Source organism: Eubalaena glacialis, chromosome 9 (genome assembly GCF_028564815.1).
Source record: "Eubalaena glacialis isolate mEubGla1 chromosome 9, mEubGla1.1.hap2.+ XY, whole genome shotgun sequence".
Classification (NCBI taxonomy): domain Eukaryota; kingdom Metazoa; phylum Chordata; class Mammalia; order Artiodactyla; family Balaenidae; genus Eubalaena; species Eubalaena glacialis.
The window spans coordinates 83,708,423-83,732,289 of NC_083724.1; the positions used below are offsets into that span (position 1 = coordinate 83,708,423).

The window sequence follows — 23,867 nt, forward strand, 5'->3', positions numbered from 1 at the left end:
TTGTCAAATGCTTTTTCTGCATCTATTGAGGTATCAAAAATCATTTTACCTTTGTGCAAACTTTGTTCTGGGCCCTTTGAGTGACCCTTTCTAGTTATGAAGATGTGAAGCAAGTTCACAACCATTATTTCCAGGAGAATGTATAATAGGCTACTTTGGGGCTTGATTAAGACCTGGGATTTGGTCTGCGGAGCTCTTCCATGCATCTATTTGAATTCTCAAAATTAAACCAAGATCAAGGACCCATCTGGAAGGGAAGAGGTGCTGATGTAACCTCTTCTTAATGAGACTTGTCAAATGTGAGACCACTGTTATGGGAGTATCTGCCCTGCCCAGCCATCCTGGTAGATGCTTTGCTTCCTAGGGAAGTGCTTGTGTGCATTAAGGTGCTCCCCTCTGCACCCCATCTAACCCCTGTAGAAGGAGCAGCTGCATACAGGAGCCTTTCTACAGCCACTATTACCAGATAAGACTTACAGTGCAGGATGTCCTCGGTCTGGGGGTGATCTGGACTTGGGTCACTATAGTAACGCATGCAGAAAGCAGTGCCTTGCTGAGGGTCTCTTCAGGCTTCCAGGGTACCATGTGCCTCAGTTAGTACAGCAGTGCCTGCAGTAGATAGACAGGACCTAATATCAGATTGCCCAACAGCTGAGAAGCCCTGAGACAACCAGCACCAGCAGGTGGCACTCTCAGTAGTCAAAAATGTGAAATTCAGCTCTTAGGGTCACTTCTGAGTTCTGCTGTCCTGGAAGCAAGCACAGGAGGATTCGTTCACTGACTCTTGAGGAAAAAAGTGCTGGATAGCTTTCTTTTGACCCATCAGATACACCCTCCAACCTTCTCTTCCCTCCTCTGTGTCCGGGAGATTGGCATGCACTGGCGGACTCAATAGACTCTCTAGCTCTCTGTCTTCCAGTTGGGACTGGCCAGTGGGGTTTGGTCACTAGCAGGAGATCAAAGGGCAAGAGAAGGGGAGGGGAGGTCATTTATTCTCCTGATTCCCTCCCTGTTGGGTCAATAAGGGGTGTCTATCTATCTCTCTTCCTAAGGCCACATTTCCTATCAGACATCTCTATCCAAACAGCGCTCACACACTCTCTCTCTCTCCCCTCCCACCCTAGCCCAGTGAAGGCTCCCTTCCACTGCCCCTCACACCTCCCCTCACTTACTAAGACTAGGACCCTGTGTTGCTTTAACTGACCCCACCTGCATCTCTGTAAATAGCCCCTTTACTGAACCCTTTTCAAATAACCCAACTTGAGAGTGCTGTTTCTTGCCACCACTATGACTAGTACAGAAAATATGAGGTCCTTGGACATATCTTGGGAGGGACATCTGGGGAGAAGAAACAGAATTTCTGCTAACCATTCTGCGTTTGAATTTTGAAAGAAATGTGAACTCTATTTTTTTTTTTTTTTACCCGAACTGGTAAAGCAGAGCACAGGTTACAGCAATGCCTATACATCTATCCCCCTACCTGCCTGGAAGCACCTGGAGGGTAACAGTATTCACCTTTGGAGTCCTGCGGATGGTAGATGTTCAAGAAATGTTCATCAAGCACAACTGAACTGTAAGACCTTAGGCGTCACCTCTCTCTCCGGGTCTGTTTCTTCATCTGTACAACCTCTATCCAGGAACACTGAAATTTCACCCACTTGAGCTACATAAGAAAAAAAGTCGGTGCAGGGGTAATTGAAATATTCTTTAGATAAATGCTTTTATGTCAGCTTTATTGTTTTCAAGAACACAGAGTAATATGATCTTGGATAACGAAGGAGGTTGGGCAGAATGTCACTGGAAGTACTTTTAATCAAGTATTTTAAATGGCACATAATTAACATTGTTTTAAAGCAAAACGACCCTTCAAAGGGTGCTTCTTCCCCTTAAGTAGTTTACCTGAGAACAGGAACCAGATTAAATAGCAGAGCCATGACATGTGCCACTATGGGCCAGTCTATATTTGACACCAAAAGAAATCTGCCTTGTATTGTATTATTGTGACAAAATGCCAGGTTACAAAACACCGTGTACAGCATGACCCCAACTTCATAAAATATTCATACCCATTTATCTATGCGGGACGGGGTATCATTTTGGGAACGGACGCTTGTTGCCTGCCAGTGCGGGAAAGTGTGAATTCATTTTCTGCTTTTTCTTTTTACAACATTTAAAAAACAAATAAATGCTCTTTCCATTGGTGAAGGAGGAGCCAGAGGGTCCGGCCTGCAAGGGCGAGACTCCCCTGCAGCGGAGAGGGGCTACGAGAGGAGGACCGCAGGTGCAGGGACTCGGGGCCGGCTCCCTCCTGCCTGCGGGAGGCTCCACTTACCGCACGAGGGAAACGGGCGCGGAGAGCGCAGCGAGAACTGGGTGGAAGTGGGGGGAAGGGGAAGCGGTGGGCCGCTGGGTGCACGGGTCTCGCCGGGCGCTGCGGGGAGCGGGGCGGCTGGGGGCGGAGCGCATGGGGGCGGAGTCTCGCGTGGGACGGGTCTCGTCGGGGAAGGGGCGCGAGGGGCAGGGGAAGGTGTCGGCTTGGGTGGCGGGCGGCTGGGGACGGGATGAGGGGTGGGGCACTGTTGGGGCGGGGTCCGCCTGGGCCGGGCTGGGTCGCGCGTGGCTCCGCCCCCCGTGGCTGGGAAGGCGGAGCAGACCGGCCCCAGAAGGCGACGGGAAGGAGCGGGACTCCGGGCGATGGCGGCGCCCGGCGCGCTGCTGGTGATGGGCGTGAGCGGCTCGGGGAAGTAGGTCCGGGAGGGACGGGGCGCGGGGGGCGCAGTGGGGGGGCGGCGCGGGGCGGCGGAGGCCAGACCCGCCGGCGTTCCGGGCCCGCGGCGACGGGAGGGTCCTTTCCCTTTGCTGATGAGGGAACTGAGGCCCAGGGCACCTGCTCCCTCTCCCCGCTTGCTAACCTGCTCGCCCCCGGGGCGCCCGGCCTGGGGCCACATCCCAGACTCGGGCTCTCCGTCTGTAAATTTAGGCAGAGGCTTTAGCGAAAGCGCCTTGTGAAGAGGCGCCTGGAGGGGCGCAAATAGAGTAACGACTTCCCCGCGCCACCTGGAGCGACCCGGGCCGTCACAGGTGCCCGTGTTTGGGGGCCTCGTGTGGGCACAGCGTGCAAGGGAGCAAGGCCCACAGAGCAGGGGCAAGCCTCGTCCCAGGCTCCTGCAGACTTTTGTCAAGCTGGACAGCGCGCCAGCTACCCCCTGCCGGGCCCTGGACTTTTCTGATTAGATTTTGGAAAGTGAATTTAACCTTCCTATTTACTGTGTTCCCCCTTCAACTGGAAGGATTCGGTGTTAAAATGAAGAGTGACCCCTGAAGGTTCGTGAGCAGGGAGGAGCACTGCATACCACAAAACCTCTGTCCAGCCCAGTCTGGCCAGCTTGGGGGCTGAGGAAGCCTTTGGCTTCCTGTTTAGACCAAAGTCTGACAATGCCCTTTATTATCAGAAAAGGCAGCTACGGCAGCATTCCACCAGAGGCAGCAAAAGACAGCTAAAATATCACAACCTCCAAAGGCTTATCCAGACCCTTCTAGAATGATCTGAATCAGGAACTGCCCATGCGGTCCAGTGTATTTTAAAGACTCTTTCTTTCTCCGGGTAGGTAGGTTTAGCCCCCAAAAATTATTGTGGCATTTTTAGCCTCAAAGACAGGGAATCTTGAACTGAAATTTAAAATAAAACACAGAGCCAGAAAGTCCCTCACTGTGTATGACTGACGAACTCAGAGAATGAAAAACTGCCGCTCTGGTGTGATGTAGTGAAAGTCAAGAGCCCTAGGTCTTGGTTCTACTGCTGTCTGGTTGTGAGCTTGGGCAGTTCATGTGCTGCCCCCCAACCCAAGCCTTGGATCAGATGAGGGGAGACTGTACCATATGTCATATGGTTATGATATTCATGCATTCAGTAAATGTTTATCGAGCTCAGTCCTTCCTCAACGTCACTGACATGTAGTGAGCAGGACAGATAAATCCCTGCCCTCGAAGAGTTTACATCCTAGTAAGGGAGGGAGGCAGGAAGGGAATAAATACATGTGCAGTGCACCAGGCAGCGGTAGGTGCTCTAGGGGAAAATAAAGGAAGGTAAATGGAACAAAGAGCCAGGCAGGATAGTGAGGGAGGGCTCCTCTGAGGAAGTGGTGTTGGAGAAAGACCTACAAGAAGAGAGGAAATAAGCCCGTGGATAGCCAGGAAAGGGCATATGGGCAGAGGAAATGGCAAGTGCAAAGGCCCTGAGGCTTGGCTTTCTTGTGGACTAGCAGGGAGGCCATTGTGGCTGAGTGATTGGGAGATGAGGTCAGAAAAACGATGCAGGTGAAGAGAAGTGGTCATATGCTGGAATATTTTGAAAGTAGAGCCAAAAACATGTGTTGATGGACTGGATGTGGGATATGAAGGAGAGAAGAGTCATGGATGATTTCAAGATTTTGGGCCTGGGTAACTGGAAGAAAAGAGTTTCTGTTGACTGATGGGGAAGCAATAGGCAGAGCAGGTTTGGAAGAAAATTTCAGGAGCTCAGTGTGGGATGTGGTGAGCTGGACATGCCTATCGGTCACCCAAGTGGATCTGTCAAGTGGGCAATCAGATATCCAAATCGAGTTCAGGAGAGAGGGACTTTAAGTGTAAATGTAGGACTCATCGGTGTGTGGATATGTTTAAAGACATAGATGTTCAGAACACCAAGGGAGTGAGTGTGGATAAGCTGGCCAAGGACTGAGCCCTGGGCCCTCTAATGGTTAGGTCAATGTCAACTGTTGTCGATGGACTGAGTGATAAAATGCCTGAGAATTGATTACATTGATCATCGGATGTAGCAACATTGAGTTCTTTGGTGACTTTTGTGAGCCCCTCTTAGGGCCCTGCAGGATTTTTAAATATACTCCATAACATTTGGAGCGGTGGGGTAATACCTTAAGAGAACAATAGTCTCAAACCAGAAAGATCCCATTTAAAACACTGTTAAAGTAATGTCAAGTAATAAGTTTATTATGTTTATTGCCTTCCCTCCCCTACCTGAATGTAAGGGATCTTTTTCTTTTTTGTTTATTGACATATGTGTCTAGAACAATGCCTGGCACATAGTAGGTGCTTAATAAATATGTATTGACTTGATGAATGAATGAATGGAGCCATTTGAGTGGGTGGCGGTGTTAGCTTTCTTTATATTTTAACAATCTTAGTGAAGCCACCCTCAGCTTCTTTCCGTGTTTCCTTCTTTTTCCTGCTGTCGCAACAAGCTCAGGCCTTTTGAATACCTTTCTCATTATTCTGTGCCCCAGCCTACTGCCTACTGTCTTTTTAAGTCTCCTTGATCCTGATTTAGACCAACCCACTGGAAGACATTTGGGCCCCAAACTGGTTTGTAATGTTCGGCCCTGACCAGTCTCCTGTGAGCCGAGCACTTTGCCGTATTTCTGCTGGGGGTCCCTGGTTCATATTCAAACAGTCCAGCTGTCCTCTGGTTAGGAAGTTTGGTTAGAGTGGTAGAGAGTGGTTTTTCCTTTTCTTTCTATCTCCTTCCTGCCCGTCTACACCCCAATCTAGTTAGCTTTTCTTTTTAAATTATGACTGGTGGCTGACATGTTCATTCCTGGCTAATCTAACTTGGTCTTAAGTGTGATTTCTGTCGTACACAGCGCTGATTTCACCAGCCCTGGAGTTCGGCTGGGACGGTTTAGTCACCAGTAGGCTACAACATGTCACCCTATGCAGCCTCCAAAGGAGTGAACATAATGGGAGAGGTTCCAGTTCTCTCAATCCTTTGGTTACCTTCGGGAGCAGGTCTCAGTTTGGTACAAGTGTGTCTTTTTAAAACTTCCCTGATACCTTCTTAACAAAAGAGAGAGGACCCTTGGTAAGCAATAGTATCCAGCTAGAATTTCATCACAATGCTTTGTTTTCACTGTATACATCTTTTTGGTTGTCTCCTGTTTAAGGCAAATGAGGGTGGCTTCCTGTATAAGGGAAGGAAAGAGTTTCCTTGTTTAACACATTTGTTTAATTTTAAAGAGTGAGGCAATTAAACAAAAATAACAAGTAGATAATTGTAAAAGTGCATGTAAAACTTAGGCAAGAGGGCATGATGAAATGGTAGGAGGATACGGTAAAAAATTCTGAAGTTCATACTTCAGTGATTGGCATTTTAGGTAACACTTCAGAAACTGATAGCATGAAGGGGCTTCGTTTCTAATTAATTGCCTGACGGCCTCCACCCCTACCCCACGGCGCTAGCCTGTAAGCCTCAAGATGGCCAGTCTCAGTGGGCTGAGCATTATGTCCTAGGAGCTAGTAGGTGCTCAGTAGATATTGGCTGAGTGAAATGAGTAGGTGAATGGATAAATGTAGCTCAGTTCCCTTGTTTTACAGGTGAGAAAACTGAGATTTAGAGGACAAGATGACTTACACAGGAGGACACAGTCATTTAGTGGCAGAATGGAGACCGTGGCCAGACATCAGTTTCTAGGACCCAAGCCCTCTTCACTGACCGTGCAGCCTGTTAGGGTCTGAACAGGTAGATCATTCTTAGATGCATTGCACAGAGAGCATTCAACTCCCAGACTTAATAATGAGTGCTGGTAATTCTCCATGTCCTTTATTTGAAGTGTGTCCCTTTTAAGCCCCAATATTTTAATGCTTTTATGAGCTCCTTGAACCTTGTGTGGGTGCTTAGAGGTTAAATTCCGTGTCAGACCTCTCCCTCCAATATCCTCAGTAGAATTTATCACTTTAATAATTCAATATTTTTTCTCAAAAAAATAATTATCTACAAAACAGGGACCAAAAACTTAAGGAAAAAACTTCAGGAGTTTAATGAGATCTTATGTATTGCTTTTGGGAGAAAAATTAGTGATGACTGGATAATTATTTCATTTAAATTCCTGGAGAAAACTAAAGCCATGCTCTAGACTCCAGGGTCAGGAGCATCTGTCTCAGTTTCAGTATCATTAAGTTGTCAGTGATTAATACCGGTAGGGCAGCCCTCTGCTTCCCAGGGCTCCTCGGGTGGAAGAGACACAGCGCAGGCTGGGAAAGCGCAGTCATGTAACATCTATGTCCTCTCCACAGATCCACCGTCGGCGCCCTGCTGGCATCCCAGGTAACCTGTTCTAATACCTCCCAGTTGCTAGTCCCATCATGTTGTCTCTTTGCTTCTCTCCCTTTCCCCTCCCTGCCTTTTCTTCTGGCCTGAGTGGTTTGTAACCTCACCACAGACACCTCCATGCAGCTTGTGAAACCCACCGGAGCAATTTTGTTTTTCTCCTTGGTGATCATAAATAGTGATGAATGAAAAAAAGAGCTGCAGCAGCCCAGGGAGCGGGATTCGTGACGCGACTTCAGAGCCCTCCCCACTCCTGCACCTGGGTGGGCGGGGGGGGGGGGGTTCCTCGGGCTGCTGGTGGGGAAGAGGGCGGCAGGGTTGTTTCTGTACCTGCCCGTTAGTTTTAGTAACCCCACAGTGGCTGTCACGTGGGCCGCACTACCTGCCACATACCTTCTTTCACTTTGTTCTTAAAGCTAGGATGGAAATTCTACGATGCAGATGACTATCACACAGAGGAAAATCGAATGAAGATGGGAAAAGGGATACCTCTGAATGACCAGGTAAGGTTTGCTGTCTGTTTTTATTTCCAACACAGATGTCCTGTGATGCACGGTGACGCAGGTTAAGATTCCTGCGGTGCTTGTTGTAGTAGAGTTCCTGAGTCATGCGCTCACGTACAGTGCTCCAAAAGCCAGGTGCACAGCGGGTCCACCACATATGTTAGCTTTGGCCCTGAACTCCCGTCTAAACTCTAAACTGGCATCAGCAGTGAGGCCACCCTCTGCCCCAGCTCGGCAGGATCTGCCGGAACACTTTGTTGAGGGATTTTAATCTGCAGAATGTAATCCCTGAGAGGGCAGAGGCTCCCCTGTGCCTCATATGTAGGGAAGTTCATCTTTTCTTCCTAGGACTTATCAGTCTACCACCTCGCCAGGCCCTGGCGTCTTTGCAAACTCAGATCTGGCCCTCTGGAGGTTTCCCACTGATTTCAAGGTCAAGACCAAACACCTAAACTCCTACACATGCATGGTCAGGCCAGACTGACCGTGCCCCACTCCAGTCTCTTTTGGTGCCACGCGTCCCCTCCTTGTATCCACTGGAGCCACCCTTGCCTCTTTCAGTTGCTCTACCGCCATGCTCCTCCCCGCAGGGCCTTTGTATCTGTTGTTCCCACTGTGAGGAATAATGCACTTCCCTGCCCGCTTCTCAGTCACCCGGCTCATGCTTCACATCTCAGCTCCTATGCCCCTTCTTCAGGGAAGCTCTCCCTGACTTCTAGGTAAAACCTCCTATAATAAATTCTCATGGCACCGTATCCCTTATCGTCCTTGTCCCAGTTGCAACATGGCATTTGATGGTGTAAGAATTTGATTACTATTTATCTCTACAACTAGATTTTACCTCCAAAAGGGCAGACACTATGGCCATTTCTATTAACCATTATATATCCCCAGAGCCTGACACAGTACATGTCAGAAAATATTTGTGGCAAATTTGTGAGTGAATGAATGAATGAGTGTAAGAATGAATGACTAGCATCTCATTTCTTTTTTTTTTTTAATTTTATTTATTTATTTATTTATTTATGGCTGTGTTGGGTCTTCGTTTCTGTGCGAGGGCTTTCTCTAGTTGCGGCAAGCGGGGGCCACTGTTCATCGCGGTGCGCGGGCCTCTCACTATCGCGGCCTCTCTTGTTGCGGAGCACAGGCTCCAGACGCGCAGGCTCAGTAATTGTGGCTCACGGGCCCAGTTGCTCTGCGGAATGCGGGATCCTCCCAGACCAGGGCTCGAACCCGTGTCCCCTGCATTGGCGGGCGGATTCTCAACCACTGCGCCACCAGGGAAGCCCCCGCACCTCATTTCTTTATACACTGTCATGAGGCCCTTTCCTAGAGGGTCTCTCTCAAACCAGAGTCACAAACTGGATTCATTGGCATGATTAGCTGTAACCCAGGAGAGACTGAGGGCAGGGCGTAGGGCTGAGTCCACACAGCAGCTGAGAGCAGGGGCTCTAGCTGGGCCCACGTGCCGAGGGTGTCCAAAGGGCAGGTATGGTATGGAACTGGCCAAAGAGCAACACTGGTGTTTTCACTTTCATGACCTTGGCTCACCCCCATTGGGCCCCACTTTCTTCTCTTTGTCCTGCCGTGAAGGACTGGAGTCATTAACCCATATTAGGTCTAATTCTAGAGCACTCTGAGGGTTTCTCTTTGTCTCAGGGAGTGCACCTCGAGTTTGTAATAGTTCAAATGTTAAACCATCAAAATCAAGTTTACAGCATCTGACTTTAGAAGGCAGGAGGAGAGAAGCAAAAAAGGGATACAGAGTAATAATTTAAACATAATAATGATATTATATGAGAGATAATAAACATAATATAGATAACCTGGCCTCACCACTGAGCTTGTGTGACTTTTGGCAGATGGCTTAGTCTCTCTGTGCCTCATTTTCCTCCTGTGAAGTAGGGATGGTGACAGGACCTATTTCATTGAGTTCTTGGGAGGATTAAATGAGATAACATGAAAAATGTGCACAGAGAAGTGCCTGAAGCATTCAGTAAATATCACTTCTTATTGTTGTTGCTAATATCTATATATACATACATGTAACAGAAACCATTTCTGTGGAGTGTGTAAAGTGTGACTGTGCTAGGGTTATTTTATTTTTCTCCTTGGCAAGTACAAATGAAAATTAAAATAAGGAACAAAGTAAAGCAACCCAAATGGACAGATTTTAAAATGGCGTTTAAGCATCTTTCCTCTTGTTCACAAGTGAGGCTTGTTAAGTGGGCAGTATGGATGGGGAGCTGGGGAGGAGAATTCAGAAGAGGAATTTATTGTACAGAAGAAAAGGTTATCAGTTACTGGAAGAAACACAACAAGTTACTAAATATATTCCGAGGCAGCTGTACAAGTTAGCCTGACCTTAGAGAGAAGCAGAGAGAAAGAGGTAAGATGGCAGATGGCTTACATTTTTGATGAGAGCCCAGCGAGTCTAAGAGTGAAGGTGTGGGTCACAGCTGAGCTGGCACCAAGGACCTCCTGGTTGCTCTGGCAACCAGCCCCCCACCCCAAAGATACTGTACTGAACATCAGTTAGAGTGTTAGAGGCAGACATAGCGGTTGGCCTTGGGGAAGAGTCTCAGGAGGGTTTGGGGAGGGTATTGTGCTCAGAAGGCTAAGATATGAAGAAAAAGAACCTGAGTTGAATATACCAAGGGCTCCTTAAGTCTATTTCAATTAAATTAAATGTAAACTCCAGTTCCTGGGTTGCACTGCCACATTTCAAGTGTTCAACAGCCACATGTGGCTGGTGGCTGCTAATCCAGGTGGCACAGATAGAGGACATTTCCCTCATGGCAAAAAGCTCTGTTGGACAGCACTGATATAGAAAGATACGCCACCCAGGCTGCAATACATTATTAGCGTGATGATGATGATAATAATAAAGAATTTCCAAGCTGCCAGTCAGTGAGTCTCCCGTATGTGCCAGGTTCATGCTGTCCTGGCAGCATATGGTGGCACTTGAGCAGACTTCAACCACAAAGTCTATTTAAAAGAGGGTTTTTTGACAATTTTTCCCTGATTATAAATATAATACTTATCCTGTATAGCAAATTCGACCAGTGCCAAAAAATCCTTTCACAGAATTTTCATCACCCTTGGTTTCATCTTCCAAAAATACCTACTAATTGAATTTGAGTTTTTCCCCCTTATCTTTTTTGGGGTATATATTATTTTTACATGCATTCTTTCCTCTATGGGCTTAAGTTCACTTTTGCACCAGATAAAACCAGTCCCTCGCCCGTTGTCCTGCCCTCCTACTTTCCTTGCCCTCTCTCCACCTCCCCCAGCAGTGCTGGGCACACTCATCTTCCATCTGTTCCTCTGAGCTCCTGCCCTGCCCTTTAACCATCATCCCCTTCCAGAAGACACTGTTTCTCTAGATAGGCCAAGTGCTTAAGCACTGGGCTGGGGGTTCAGGATACACTGCCCCCCCATCCCTGCATGTAAGGACTATCAGGAATGAAGGGACCTAGAACATCAGGTCCAGCAAGCAGGGATGTTCGTTTGGGTTATGCTGTTTCCTCCTCTCTTTTCCCTAAGACTTTGTGTGTTTGACTTGCCTAAGTTACCATATCGTCCGTAGTAACTGTTTACACACAGACTTCAGTGAATTTGCTTTAATATAGCCTCTGTTTTGCCCCAGTTTCTGCATCTGTGAAAAGGAGATCTCAATCATTCCCTTTCTTCACAAACATGAATACAAAATTTGGAGCTCATGTGTCCAAGTCCTCCCTAAGACCCTAACAATAAAGTCCAGACTCCTTAGCAGGTCACTCAAGGTCTTGACTCTCTAGTCCTGACAGTTTCTCCTGACCTTCCTCACCTATCAACTCCCACACCTCCTGTTCACCAGTGCTGAGCTCCTGCCTCATCCATTTAGTCAAGAGTCTTGGTAAACCATCTTTAATGTGCCAAGTCTTGCCCTTCCCTCTGCTTGACAGGCCGTGCTTCCATTAAAATCCTCTTTACCCTTTAAGATTTAGTCTTCCTAGGGCCTGATCAACATTGCTCTCTCCCCTTGTCTTATCATAGCCCTTCTTATATTTCTTGGAGCCCTCATTACTGTCCTGTGGGTAGTTTAACTGATAAATACCCATCCTCAGGCTGTGACCCCCTCGAGGACAGGGACTGCACCGTTCATATTTATATCCCCAGTGCTCGATATGATGCTTTGCACATATTAAGTATTCATTGTTTGTGGAGTTAGAGCCCACTGCATACTAAATTTATTTATTAAAGGTCTTTTCAGAATTCAAAGTTGGAAATGAATGCTGTTTATTGCAGCTATTAAATCAGCCAAAAAGTAATGTTTAAAATGGAGTCTACTCCTTTTCCTGTTTAAGTCCCAAAGCAGCTCAATGTATTATATATGATTCCCCCATTTTGCAGATGAACAAAGGGAGGCACAGAGAAGTTAAGTAACTTGAGCAAAGGCACAGAGTGAGGGGGATCTCTCTAACCTCCAAGACTCTACTTTTTCTACTGTGTTAAAGGCCCTGATACTCCACACACACAAAAATAATCTACAAGAAGTGAATCAGGGTTGATTAAGTGGAGCAAGAAAGGGTGAAAGCAAGGGTGAGGGTGAGAGCAGGAGAGAGGCACAGCCCTTGGTGAGCACATCCATTGTAGGGGCCTAGGCCTTGAAGGGTATTTGAGGCAGGTGACACCTGGCTTTACACAGCAGGTCTGAGAATTCTGGTTTCCACATGGGAGTCTAGGTAGCCTCTGGAGCTGCTTTGGAAAAACTCTCTGCTTGTGGCCCCATGTGATCCTCCAAGGAAGGATCCCAATTGTGTAATTATGACTCAATACTTGGAAGCTTCTGTAAAATAAAGGTGAAAGTGCTTCTGTTTTATCTCCAACCTTCTCTCATTGTTTTTATGGCTGGCGGACCCAGACCTTACTGGTGCAGTGAATAAACTGGTCCAACATACATTCTGATTGGGCAAATGTCTGAAAGCATCCATTTTTGTTTAAATAGTTTAATGTTTCCATGTACTAATATTAGTTTTCATGGTTGAGCTTCTGAGGAATTTTATTATGACTAAGTGATGCAACATGCTTAATTCTTGACGAAGGCACATATTGAGGCACTATTAAAACAATAAAAAAGCATGGATTCAAAGTAAAGTTCCATTTTCCTATACATAGGATAGGAAGCTTATTACCCAAACATGTTTTCCTTTATTTTTAATTTGTTTCGTCTTTATTGTGAAATGTTTCAGGCATGCAGAAAATGTAATGAATAATAAAGTCAATACCCAACTTAACACCATAACATATTTGTTTCCTAAGCCATAAAATAATACAGAGATTGAGCTCTGTACAAAGAGAGATTTGTGACGATGGACTGGAGGAAATGTGCAATCTAAGTAAAACAACAGAACACAAGTTCTGTTCTCTGCTAATGTGAAGAAAGAAGAGATATCTAAAGTACTAGAAATTAAACAAATTATCCCCTCTCTTTGGTTCGTCCAAACCACTAGGAACATTTTACTCATGCAGAAGAACAACTCATTTTTTTGTTGTGTTTGCATCTGTAAATCAGTCCTAATGCATCATAATTGCTCCCTGAACTCTAAGTAGGTATGTGAATACTGAATATGTGAATTAGCATTCGGCCCTCTGAACCTTCCAACTACCTCTTCTAAACCAAACATTCTTGCTGAATGGGGGTTAGCAGCCCATGGCACTAGTCTCAGGATTTTGTTTCACCTAGAGACTTGTACAGTGACAAGGGATGTATTGTGGAAAAGGCTGTCTGCCTACCCAGATAGGACAAGGGTAGTCAGGCTCTGTCTTGCCAGCTCAATGCCTGATACCGTCAACACATTGAACACGCATTCATGTCTCATATGAGAACCCCACTAGTCAGGTTCACAAGATTTCTACATAAAACCAGAATGCCAGTTGATTAATTTACAAGGCGAAATTTAAGTGCCACATGGCCCGTAACACTCACATGGATCTGATTTCAGAAGCCAACATACAATCAGGTTTCTCAGTGAACATGCAATCAAAAGAGTAGGAGAGTTAGGGCTAAGTTTCTAATGGTGTGAGACCATCCATCCCCTTACAGGAAGACGTTTGCTAATGAGAATATGATATTCAAAGTCCTATGGCCAGAACTCAGTCCTATGGCCAGACATGTCCTCTGGTCAGTACTCTGCTGTTTAATTCCGTAGTGCTCCTGCCCTGGGCCTTCACACCCACCAAGCCTTGCTGGGGCAGACGTGCTTCCTTTATGTGTGTAAAAATACGTAGTTGGATCATAGTGATGTCCTGCTAGCCTGAGGGTCATTTTTACTCCTTCAGATGAGTTTATACATCTCTGCCCCTTTCTATTAAGTGTTGTTCTTTAAATTAAAGCTTTAAAGAACAAGCTTCTTTCCTTCTTTTCCAAGTGCTTAGGAAGTTACCTCACTGTGGGCCCCATATGCTATAAGCAGACTCCTTAACTTTATAAAAGTTGACATCATTTCTGCAGCTTGAAATGGGATGCCCCCATTTACATGTAAAACACACAATGAAGTTAGTCCCCTTAATGATTCGTATACCACTTTACCAAGGAAGTGGCCTGTGCTGCCCTTCCTGCAGGCCTGAAAGGCACTATATCTTTGTAGGACTGGATCCTAGGTAGGAAACTGCTCACCCTGCTGACGTGTGAGTCTTTAAGGCCCAGTCACCCTGCTCTGCTACAGCCTTCTATTAGAGGAGCTGTTTTGGAAAATATAGCCAAAGAGGTTTAAAAAAAAATTTTTTTAAGGTCATTATATAACTAACAGTGTTCTCTTTTTCATCCCTGTTAGTTCATGAATATAGTAGAAAAGCTTAGCTATTCACAGTGAGAGTACAGGAAAGAAAGGAATTTAGAAAGTTGAGTGCAAATGGAATCTTAGAAGTTAAACCTAGGGTGATCATGTCCAGAGTACTGAAAGAAAGCACCCAGAGCAGAGTGTCTGGATCTCCCTAAGCACACAACAAACGCTTGTAAATGGATGAAGGAAAGGAGAAATCCAAATCTGTGCTTGAATTGGCAGCTTTTCCCATGGGCAATTTGCCATCATAAAATACTGCACAGCTCAGTAAGTCCATCTAATTATCCCTGCTACCTATAATCCTTGACACTCTTCTTCCTGGACCCCTGCCATAAGCCCAGAAAATACTGCGTTACAGTGGCAATTTCAAGTTCCATAAGTATAGCTCCTACAACTTTTTTTCTCCTCATAGACTTCTCCAGAACATTTAGTTTTTGAGTATGATGTCTTAGAAAACCTTGCCAATAATAAACCTTAAACATATACACTCTTTTCCAAGAGCACATAGGTCTCCTCATAAAGCACAGAGTTCTTTGTGGTCTGCAAATCTGGAGCTGGTAAACCTCATTATCTTGTTACTTTGTTTAGAAATAACCACAATGGTTCTACTGACTACAGTCAGACAAGTGCTAACATAAACAAATGTTTCATTCACTAAATACATTTGAGCTACAATGTGTGCACATTGTAGTAGCTGTTGTAATTTGAGTAATAATTTCTGTGAATTATGTCTTAATAGCTGTTGTTTTATTATTTGTGTAAGTTAGGTGATAGTTGTCATTTGATCTGTGTCTTGTGTGGATTTTGTAACTGTTGCATTTGTACTTCTAAGTGGTCTCTGGTCGACTAGTGTGTCGTGTGTGGATTTTGTAACTGTTGCATTTGTGTCTTGTGTGGATTTTGTAACTGTTGCATTTGATCTGTGTCTTGTGTGGATTTTGTAACTGTTGCATTTGTACTTCTAAGTGGTCTCTGGTCGACTAGTGTGTACATAGAGGTGAAGTCTTTTTTTTTTTAATTTATTTAATTTATTATTATTATTTTTGGCTGTGTTGGGTCTTCATTGCTGCGCACGGGCTTTCTCTAGTTGCAGCAAGCGGGGGCTACTCTTCATTGCGAGCACGGGGTCCAGGCACGCAGGCTTCAGTAGTTGTGGCACACGGGCTCAGTAGTTGTGGCTCACAGGCTCTAGAGAGAAGGCTCAGTAGTTGTGGCACATGGGCTTAGTTGCTCTGCGGCATGTGGAATCTTCCCGGACCAGGGATCGAACCTGTGTCCCCTGCATTGGCAGGCGGGTTCTTAACCACTGCGCCATCAGGGAAGTCCCCATAGAGGTAAAGTCTTAAAAAATTCTATCACTAGTAAAACTTCCAGGAACCTCAACCCAATATTAGCACACATGCTTTTTAAAATTTTTATTTAATATGAAAAAATTAAATATATGTGTGTGTTTTGTGTGTGAGAGTATGTGTGTGTGTGTATGTGTGTGTGTGTATAAATTCTCTTCTGCTTCCTGACAAGGGTGGGCCCTAGTAACTGGAGGGTCTTTAGTTTGCTAAGTACAGAGTGAAGGCCTTGGTGGAATGAACCTTTCACTTACTGAATATTTAGTTACTCTGAATAAGAAATGGGAAAGCCTGAGCCCAGGGGAGATATTCAGGAACTAAAGGAGCTCACCCAGAGCTGGAGAACTTGAAAGGCTCATGGTGGAAAAGATTGGGGGGGGGGGCACAGCCAAGGGCTTAACCAAGGTCAGAAGCAAAATGAGAAATTCTCAGGTGCCAGAATCAAAGTGGCAAGATTTAATTAAACCTAAATAACCTCTTCCCCCAAGTTTTGGAAATGCATGTAAGCCAGGAGGCCGGGGACTGAGATTCTGATGCCCCTGTAGAGATGGGAGATGAGGCCTATATGATGCATGGAGCTGGACCTGAAACTAAGTGCGAGGACTTGCATAAAGTATTTAAAGGAAGACTTTATTTGAGTGAGGATTACAAATATCTCCACTCACTAAATTCAAGAAGCAGCAAAGAATCTGGCTGTCTTCCCTGGACCACAGGTGGAAAACCAGAGACTTTCCTACACCCAATTCACTTCATATGACATAGACCAAGTTGAAAAATTAATGTAATACTAGTCTGGAATTGGTGAAACTACCTATGGAAATGTTTCCAAAACTCAGCACTCCTACAAGGGAAAAAAAATCTGAAGATGCACCTGCAGTCAAAAAGTACAAACCATACAAGTAAATGAACCACTATGAGAGAGAATCAGCAAAAAAGCACAAATGGAATAAGTCATACTCCAAGAAATAAACAGAATCAAATGAAATAATACAATATTGCAAATCAACTATACTTTAATTTTTTTAAAAAGAATCAAATGAAAGACAAGAAACAGAAAATTTATTGATAATGTTTCATTATCAATAGATAGATTAAACAATAAACTAGACACAGCTGAAGAGAGAACTAGTGAATTAGAAGGCAGACTAGAGGATATTACCCAGAGTGAATAAGAGAGCTAGATAACTAGAAAAATATTCGAGAAAAATTAAGAGACTGGTATAATAAAATAAGTTTCACATACAGGTAAAAGGAATCCAAGGAGAATAGAATAAGTGGGGGAAAGGCAATATTCAAAGAGATAATAATTAACAATTTCCTTAGACTGAATATATAAAATGAGTCCTGAACAGGATAAATAGTAAAACTGCAAAACATCAAGGACAAAGAGGTTTATTTTCTACCTATAGCTACCAAAGAGAAAATATATGTTCTAAATGATTGCCCAATATAACAAGAGATACTTCTCAACAACAATAGAGCCCTAAAGACAGTGAGTAAGTATTCAAACTGCTGAGGGAAAATAACTGTCAACCAAGAATTCTTTACCAACTGAAATCTTATTTAAAATGAGTAAGAGTAAGAGCAGAAGACATTTTCAGACATACACAAGACAGAAGGGAAAACTGTCAGTTCTTAATCTATGGGAGAATTTAAAACAACTTTCTTGAAAACATCAAAACAGACAAAAGATACACAAAACAGACAAGAAAAATTAGTAAAGATATAGAAGATTTAAACCACAAATATATTGAAATGCATGAATAAAAAATAAACATTCTTTTCAAGTACATATGGAACATTTATAAATATTGACCATATACTAGACCACATAGTACTAGTGCTATATGGCACAATTTGCCACAAATTCCAAAGAGTCAATATCATACCAATCGATCACATTTTTTATCATAATGCACAAGAATTACAAATCAATAATAAAAATTCTCACAAATCATAAAATGGTTGGAAACTGTAGAAATAAATAAGTAAAACTGAAAAATAAAAATTGACATTCATATAAATAATTCATAAGTTAAAAATCATAATGGAAATTATAAGATATTTAGAAATGTATGACAAAAGTGCTAGCAACTAAAACTTATGGGATATAGCTGAAAGAGTACTTAGAAGGAAATTTACAGCCTCTGAATGCACTTTTGGAAAAATAACAAGAATGAAAATGATGATCTAAGGGTTTAAGTAGAAAAAAAATAATAAAAAGGAAGAATGTAGAAAAATATAGAAATAAGTGCTGAAATTAATGGAATATAAAACAAAGAAACCATATAGGTGATGAGTGAAACTAATTGTTTGAAAAGATAAAAACAGACAAATCTCTGGCAAGATTGATCAAGGGGGGAAAAAAGCACAATTAAGACTAGGAATGAAAAGAGGCCATGAAAAATCTGATACCAGTGAATTTTAAGACTTAGATAAAATTGCACACTTTCATAGAAAAATATAAATTACTGTGGGAAAACAGACTTGGATGACAGTGATCTGATGGCAGAGACAGTGCTCAGGGACATAGTCTACTCCCCCCTGCCCCCAATGAAAATGTGACCTTGCTGATTCTAAAGTATTTCAGTTACCAAAACTGAATCAATAGAAAAATCTGAATATAACACAATGCTCATTCAAGAAATTGAACCTGTAATCAGAGATCTTTCCTCAAAAAAAAAAAAGCCCCAGGCACAGAGTTTTTAAGATGAGTTTTAGTCAGCTCAGGCTGCTGTAACAAAATATCATAGACAGGATGGCTTAAACAATAGACACTTATTTCTCACAGTTCTGGAGGGTGAAGGTCCAAGAGCAAGATGCCAGCATGGTCAGGTTCTTGTTTATTCTAAGCCTGGAGTTTCTCTTCGTGGCTTGTAGATGGCTGCCTTCTTACTGTATCCTCACTGGGTGATTGAGGGGGAGGGCAGTGGAAGGAGAGAAAGAGTACACACTAGTTCACTGGTCTCTTCTCAAAAGGGCACTAATCCCTTCATGAGGACCCCACCCTCATGACCTCATCTAAACCTAATTACCTCCAAGTATCATCACATTAGGGGGTATGAATTTTGGGGAAATAAAAACATTCAGGGGCTTCCCTGGTGGCGCAGTGGTTGAGAATCTGCCTGCCAATGCAGGGGACACGGGTTCGAGCCCTGGTCTGGGAAGATCCCACATGCCACGGAGCAACTAGGCCCGTGAGCCACAACTACTGAGCCTGCGCGTCTGGAGCCTGTGCTCCGCAACAAGAGAGGCCGCGATAGTGAGAGGCCCACGCACCGCGATGAAGAGTGGCCCCCGCTTGCCGCAACTGGAGAACGCCTTCGCACAGAAACGAAGACCCAACACAGCCATAAAATAAAAATAAATAAATAAATAAGCAAATATGGTTAAGAAAAATATAAAAAAAAAAAAAACAAAAAAAACATTCAGCTCATAACAATAATATATTGTATACAAGCTGTTTCAAAGAACAGAAAAAGAGGGAAAGCTGCCCTACTTATTTTATGAGGCTAGTATAACCTTGATACCAAAATTTAACATGGACTATGCAAGAAAACAAATGCAGGTCAATCTCAATTATATAAATGCAAAAATCCTAAATAAAATGGTAGTAATCAAATGTTAAAGAGCAAGGACTTTTAAAGACACATCATGTTTCTTGAATATGCATCAAAATGATAAAGGATGAGGGCACAGGTAAGGATATGGCTGGGACATATATAAAATCAGACTGTGAGCTGAAAATCATTGAATATGTTTAAAATTTCCATAATAAAAAATTATGTTTTTCTTTAAATGCATTATGGCCAATCAGTATTTACCCTAGGAGGATTCCTTTGTGAAACACTGTAGGGTGTCCTATGTAAACTTCCTCTGCCTTCTCTGGAGAAATACAAAATTCTCACACTGCTTATATCTGAGTAGAGCTTTGCTTTTGGAGGGTTTGAAGAATAGGGCCAGGGAGCAGCTGACATAAGGGTTTCTGTGAATACCTCTCTGCATTTGAGATCAGAGGCACCTAAAGAATCATGCAGTATAATAAAAGATTTATATACATATCAGAACCAGAGAAAATATACTTACAATGGGAAGATTAAGATGGCGGAAGTTACATACTGGTATTTTAGGGCAATTTTTATTATTATGAAAAGAGCCTCTGACACCTGGACCAGGAAAATGTTTCTGTGACTTGACCCCTCAGCCTTGTGCATGGCCTACTCCTCAAAACCACTAAGATCCCTCTGACCTTAACATTGATGAACATGATTAACTTTCTGTAAAAACAAACAAAACCTGGAAAAGCCACTTTGTGTCTGCCTTAATTTCAGGACAGGATTCCATGGCTCTGCAACTTGCATGACATTTTACAAAGGTAAGAGAAAATCAGGCCCCAGGTAAGCCAGTGAGTAAAGAAAACCCATCACAAAGTACAGGGGAAAAAATACACTCTTGAAATCACAACTGACTGCTGATATGGCATCCCAGAAATGAAATGCACCTCTATCAAGTAACCAACAATGATTTTAATCAGCCACAGATGTGTAGTTTAGTTGGGTTCTGGAGTCAACCTTCTAAACAACTCCACAATTACTAGCTGGGAATCTTGGTCAGCCACTTGGCTTCCATAAACCTGTTTCTTCATCTGAAAATGGGGATAAATATAGTTCCTACTCACAGACTGTTGTGAGGAATTAGTGAGATGAAGCATGGGTAGCACTTAGAACAGTACCTAATATATATAGTAAGTGCTAAAAAAATAATAATGACGTATAGCTATACCTTAGCCACCACTTTTATTGCCTCCTACTTCAAACTCTGACAACCAGGAAGATCTGGGGTCATTCATAAGTCAACAGATAACTGGCCACCAGGATTGAAGTCTCAAATTGTTCAGCTCTGTAGCATGCCTCTGAGCAAACGAGGTCCTCCCCAACCCATCTGTGGGCCAGACCCCTGGGAATCCTGGTTGGGACATGGAAGATAAAGAAGTGGCAGGGAATAGGTTCTAAATCTTGCTGTCTCAGATGAAGTCGTGTTTTATAAATCTAAAATCATGTGGGCCATAGGAAATTAGAGTATACTTATGATTAAAAATCAGTTTACTTTTTTTAGACTGCACAGACATGGCTGGCAGCCCTGTCTTTGCATGGGCTTAGGGGTTTAAGGTTTGGAGTTGAGAACTCCTGCCCACTTGGGTCTCTAACATAAATAGACTTGTCAGAGATCTAACATACTGACCTGTGAAGGAAGCGGAAGTGAAAATCCTCAGGAGAATAGAGATCAGACCTCCAGGCTCAGAATAAACAAGCTCTCACTCATGGCCCTTGGGAAGAGCCAGAAGGATCAGGTACATAGGTTTGTTGCTGATGACACACTCCATCCACTGGGTCTCCAGTCTACAATGGCCGTGAATCAAGCAGGCCCCTTCAGAATTCTCAGTTCTGAACTGAAATTTCTAAGTACCCAAGCCAGCTTTGACCCTTCACCTCTTTATTCAGTTCCTTCCTGGCCCCAAGATGACTGCCTCTTCTGGCTGGTACATGTAGGTTTAGTGGAAAGGGGGCTCACCCTCATGTATGGTCTTGAACCACACTGGTTCTTCCTTATTGGTGCCTTGTCACTCTACCTCTATTTCTGGCTCAGTTTTTTTTTTTTCCTTAGCACATCCCTGGAAACTTCTCACATCCTGCTCACCTTGACCACACAGGGGCTGATGCTCCCTTTTCTCCTGCTTTCTCTAGCTCTGCACTGGTAACTTCCCCAGACTCTTCCAGCATACTGTAGAGTAGGAATGGAGAGAAGCCAGTTGTGAAATTCAAATCCCTGAATACCTGAGGAGAGCCTGAACTGTGCTGTGTGTGGGGCACAGGTGCCTGCCGGCAGCCACCCATGTCTACAGGTGGTGGCTCAGTCACATCCTACATCCAAGGGGCAGAGCCAATACTTACCAAGCATTTCCTGTGTGCTGGGCACCTTCATAAACTTACTCATCACAGTTCTATGGGCAGGTACTCTGAGTAGCTGCATTTAGCAGATGATGAACTGATGCTCAGGGAGGTAAATATGTTACCCAAGATGCCTCACTAGTGGAAGATCTTTACCTCAAAGCCAGGACTGCCTGATACTTGGCCACCATTTGTAACACCTTCCACTGTCAGAGAAGTGGGACTCGAGTCCTCAACCTAGACTTGACACCAATTATTTTAAATGTCTTCACTCTAGCATCTTCCCCACACACACTTTATTTTTTTTAACAGAGATGTAGCCTCTGGACAGCATGTAATTCTTGCCTGTTCAGCTCTGAAGAAAGTATACAGAGACCTCTTAATACAAGGAAAAGATGGTGCACCTCTGAAGTGTGATGAGTCAGGAAAGGAAGAAAAGCTGGCTGAAGTGAAGCTCCTTGTGGTCCATCTGACTGGGTCGTTCGAGGTCATCTCTGGACGCTTACTCAAAAGAAAAGGGCATTTTATGTCCCCTGAGTTATTGCAGTCCCAGTTTGATACTCTGGAGCCCCCATCAGCTCCAGAAAATTTCATCCAAATCAGTGTGGACAAAAATCTTTCAGAGATAATTGCTACAATTATGGAAACTCTAAAATGAAGTGAGAAGCATTTATATCAGTGGTCCAGAACACAACTGGGCATAACTCTGTCTCCCATCCCAAACCGTGTTCCAGTATCCTTGTTGATACTGTATTCTAGATTCTTCTTAAGGTGAATAAACCATAATGTATTGAGATACGCTTGTTTGGGTGGATTTTTAGGAATCTCTGATACTCTTGTCATCATGCTCTGGCATATTCAGAGAAAAGGAGAGGAAACTTTGAAAGTGAAGCTTCAATTGAAGTTTAAATTCGTGTGACCCAATCAAATAATCAGAGGAAATTCTATAATCTGTGCTGTAAACCATGACTTATTTAGAACACTCTTGATCATGCCTGTACTTGGACAAATAAATGAAACTTGACTATCTTTGGCACCCTCTGGAGATCGGTCTCAGGAGCAGAAAAGCGTACAAAACTGACCACCCACCAGCAAGTCGTTACACCACACACCTCTTATTTCTCTCTCTCAGTCATTTCTAGGTAAATAAAAAGCACACGCAGTTCACAGATTAAAAAAAAAATTTGCAAAGGTGGAACTTGAGTGAATGAAATGCATGACTCACTGATTCAGTCTGCCCCCACCTCATTTTAGAGACCCCTGTGAGACCAGGCTGTTATCAACCTGCCCACCTTCCTGCTGTAAAAGCTGTCAATGATGGACACTAGGCAGGCTAGGAAGGAACACCAGAGGAGCTGCTATGGCCGAAAACTGAAACAAAACTTTCCAATGGGCAGCTTTATGCCAGTGGCAGCGGGGTTGGGCGAGGCTGTGGGGAGCTTAGGGGCACTGGTGCATTGCTGGCATGCAGCTTACCAGGTACCAGCAGGGAAAGCTGCGATCTGGCCAGCATGGGTTGGGTTTGAGCCCTTCCCTGATGGGGCTCCAGGAAGAAGCTTCCTTATCCCTCTATCCTAACCAGGGCCACAAGACCCAGCCACTTTGCAGGGCCACTGGTTGGTTCTGGCCAAAAAGTGAGTTTTGGAACCAATTACCTGTTTTCTTTCACAAGGATATGCATTTCTTTGTCTCAGGAACCACAAATAGAATATGTGCGTGGGGTGCCAATGGAATGAAAGGGCCCTTCTGGGTGGACGGAACTTGCCTAAGAAAATGTGGAGAGAATGAGGAAGGTGATGGAGGAGTAAGACGTGGAGCTCACCTTCTCCTCACAGATATATCAAAAATACATCTACATGTGGAACAACTCCTATAGAACACCTACTGAACACTGGCAGAAGACCTCAGACTTCCAGAAAGGCAAGAAAATCTCCACGTAACTGGGGTCTTGGTTCTGTGGCCAGGGGTTGAGCCTGAGCTTCTGAGGTAGGAAGAGCCGAGAGCAGGATGCTGGACCACCAGAGAACTCCCGGCCCCAGGGAATATCAGTTGGGGAGAGCCCTCCCAGAGGTCTCCATCTCAACACCAAGACCTAGCTCCACTGAATGGCCAGCAAGCTCCAATGCTGGACGCCTCACGCT

At 44.1% G+C, this 23,867-nt stretch overlaps 2 protein-coding genes across 9 annotated transcripts in view; one reads left to right on the forward strand and one right to left on the reverse strand.

The window, feature by feature from the left end:
* Window positions 1–1,584, reverse strand: part of FRMD3 (FERM domain containing 3) — a 379,109-nt gene extending 377,525 nt beyond the window's left edge. The window contains exons 1-2 of the mRNA XM_061200526.1: window positions 1,516–1,584; window positions 478–609 (exon numbers count right to left, since the gene is read on the reverse strand). Of these exons, the coding sequence (XP_061056509.1) occupies window positions 478–585 (108 nt within the window). The 5' untranslated portion in view covers window positions 586–609; window positions 1,516–1,584. The remainder of the gene's footprint in view (window positions 1–477; window positions 610–1,515) is intronic.
* A 1,058-nt stretch (window positions 1,585–2,642) lies between these two features.
* On the forward strand, window positions 2,643–22,522 carry IDNK (IDNK gluconokinase). Of its 8 annotated transcripts, none has more exons than XM_061200532.1 (6): window positions 2,660–2,744; window positions 6,370–6,514; window positions 7,069–7,099; window positions 7,519–7,605; window positions 20,110–20,153; window positions 22,039–22,522. In XM_061200532.1, exons 4-6 carry the CDS (start codon window positions 7,570–7,572, stop codon window positions 22,382–22,384), a joined length of 426 nt encoding a protein of 141 aa, XP_061056515.1. In that variant the 5' UTR covers window positions 2,660–2,744; window positions 6,370–6,514; window positions 7,069–7,099; window positions 7,519–7,569; the 3' UTR covers window positions 22,385–22,522. The 8 variants fall into 8 exon arrangements, with proteins under 8 accessions (XP_061056514.1, XP_061056515.1, XP_061056519.1 ...); XM_061200534.1 differs by having other exon boundaries at window positions 2,678–2,748; XM_061200538.1 differs by having other exon boundaries at window positions 2,678–2,748; window positions 7,523–7,605.
* Window positions 22,523–23,867: the final 1,345 nt, after the last annotated feature.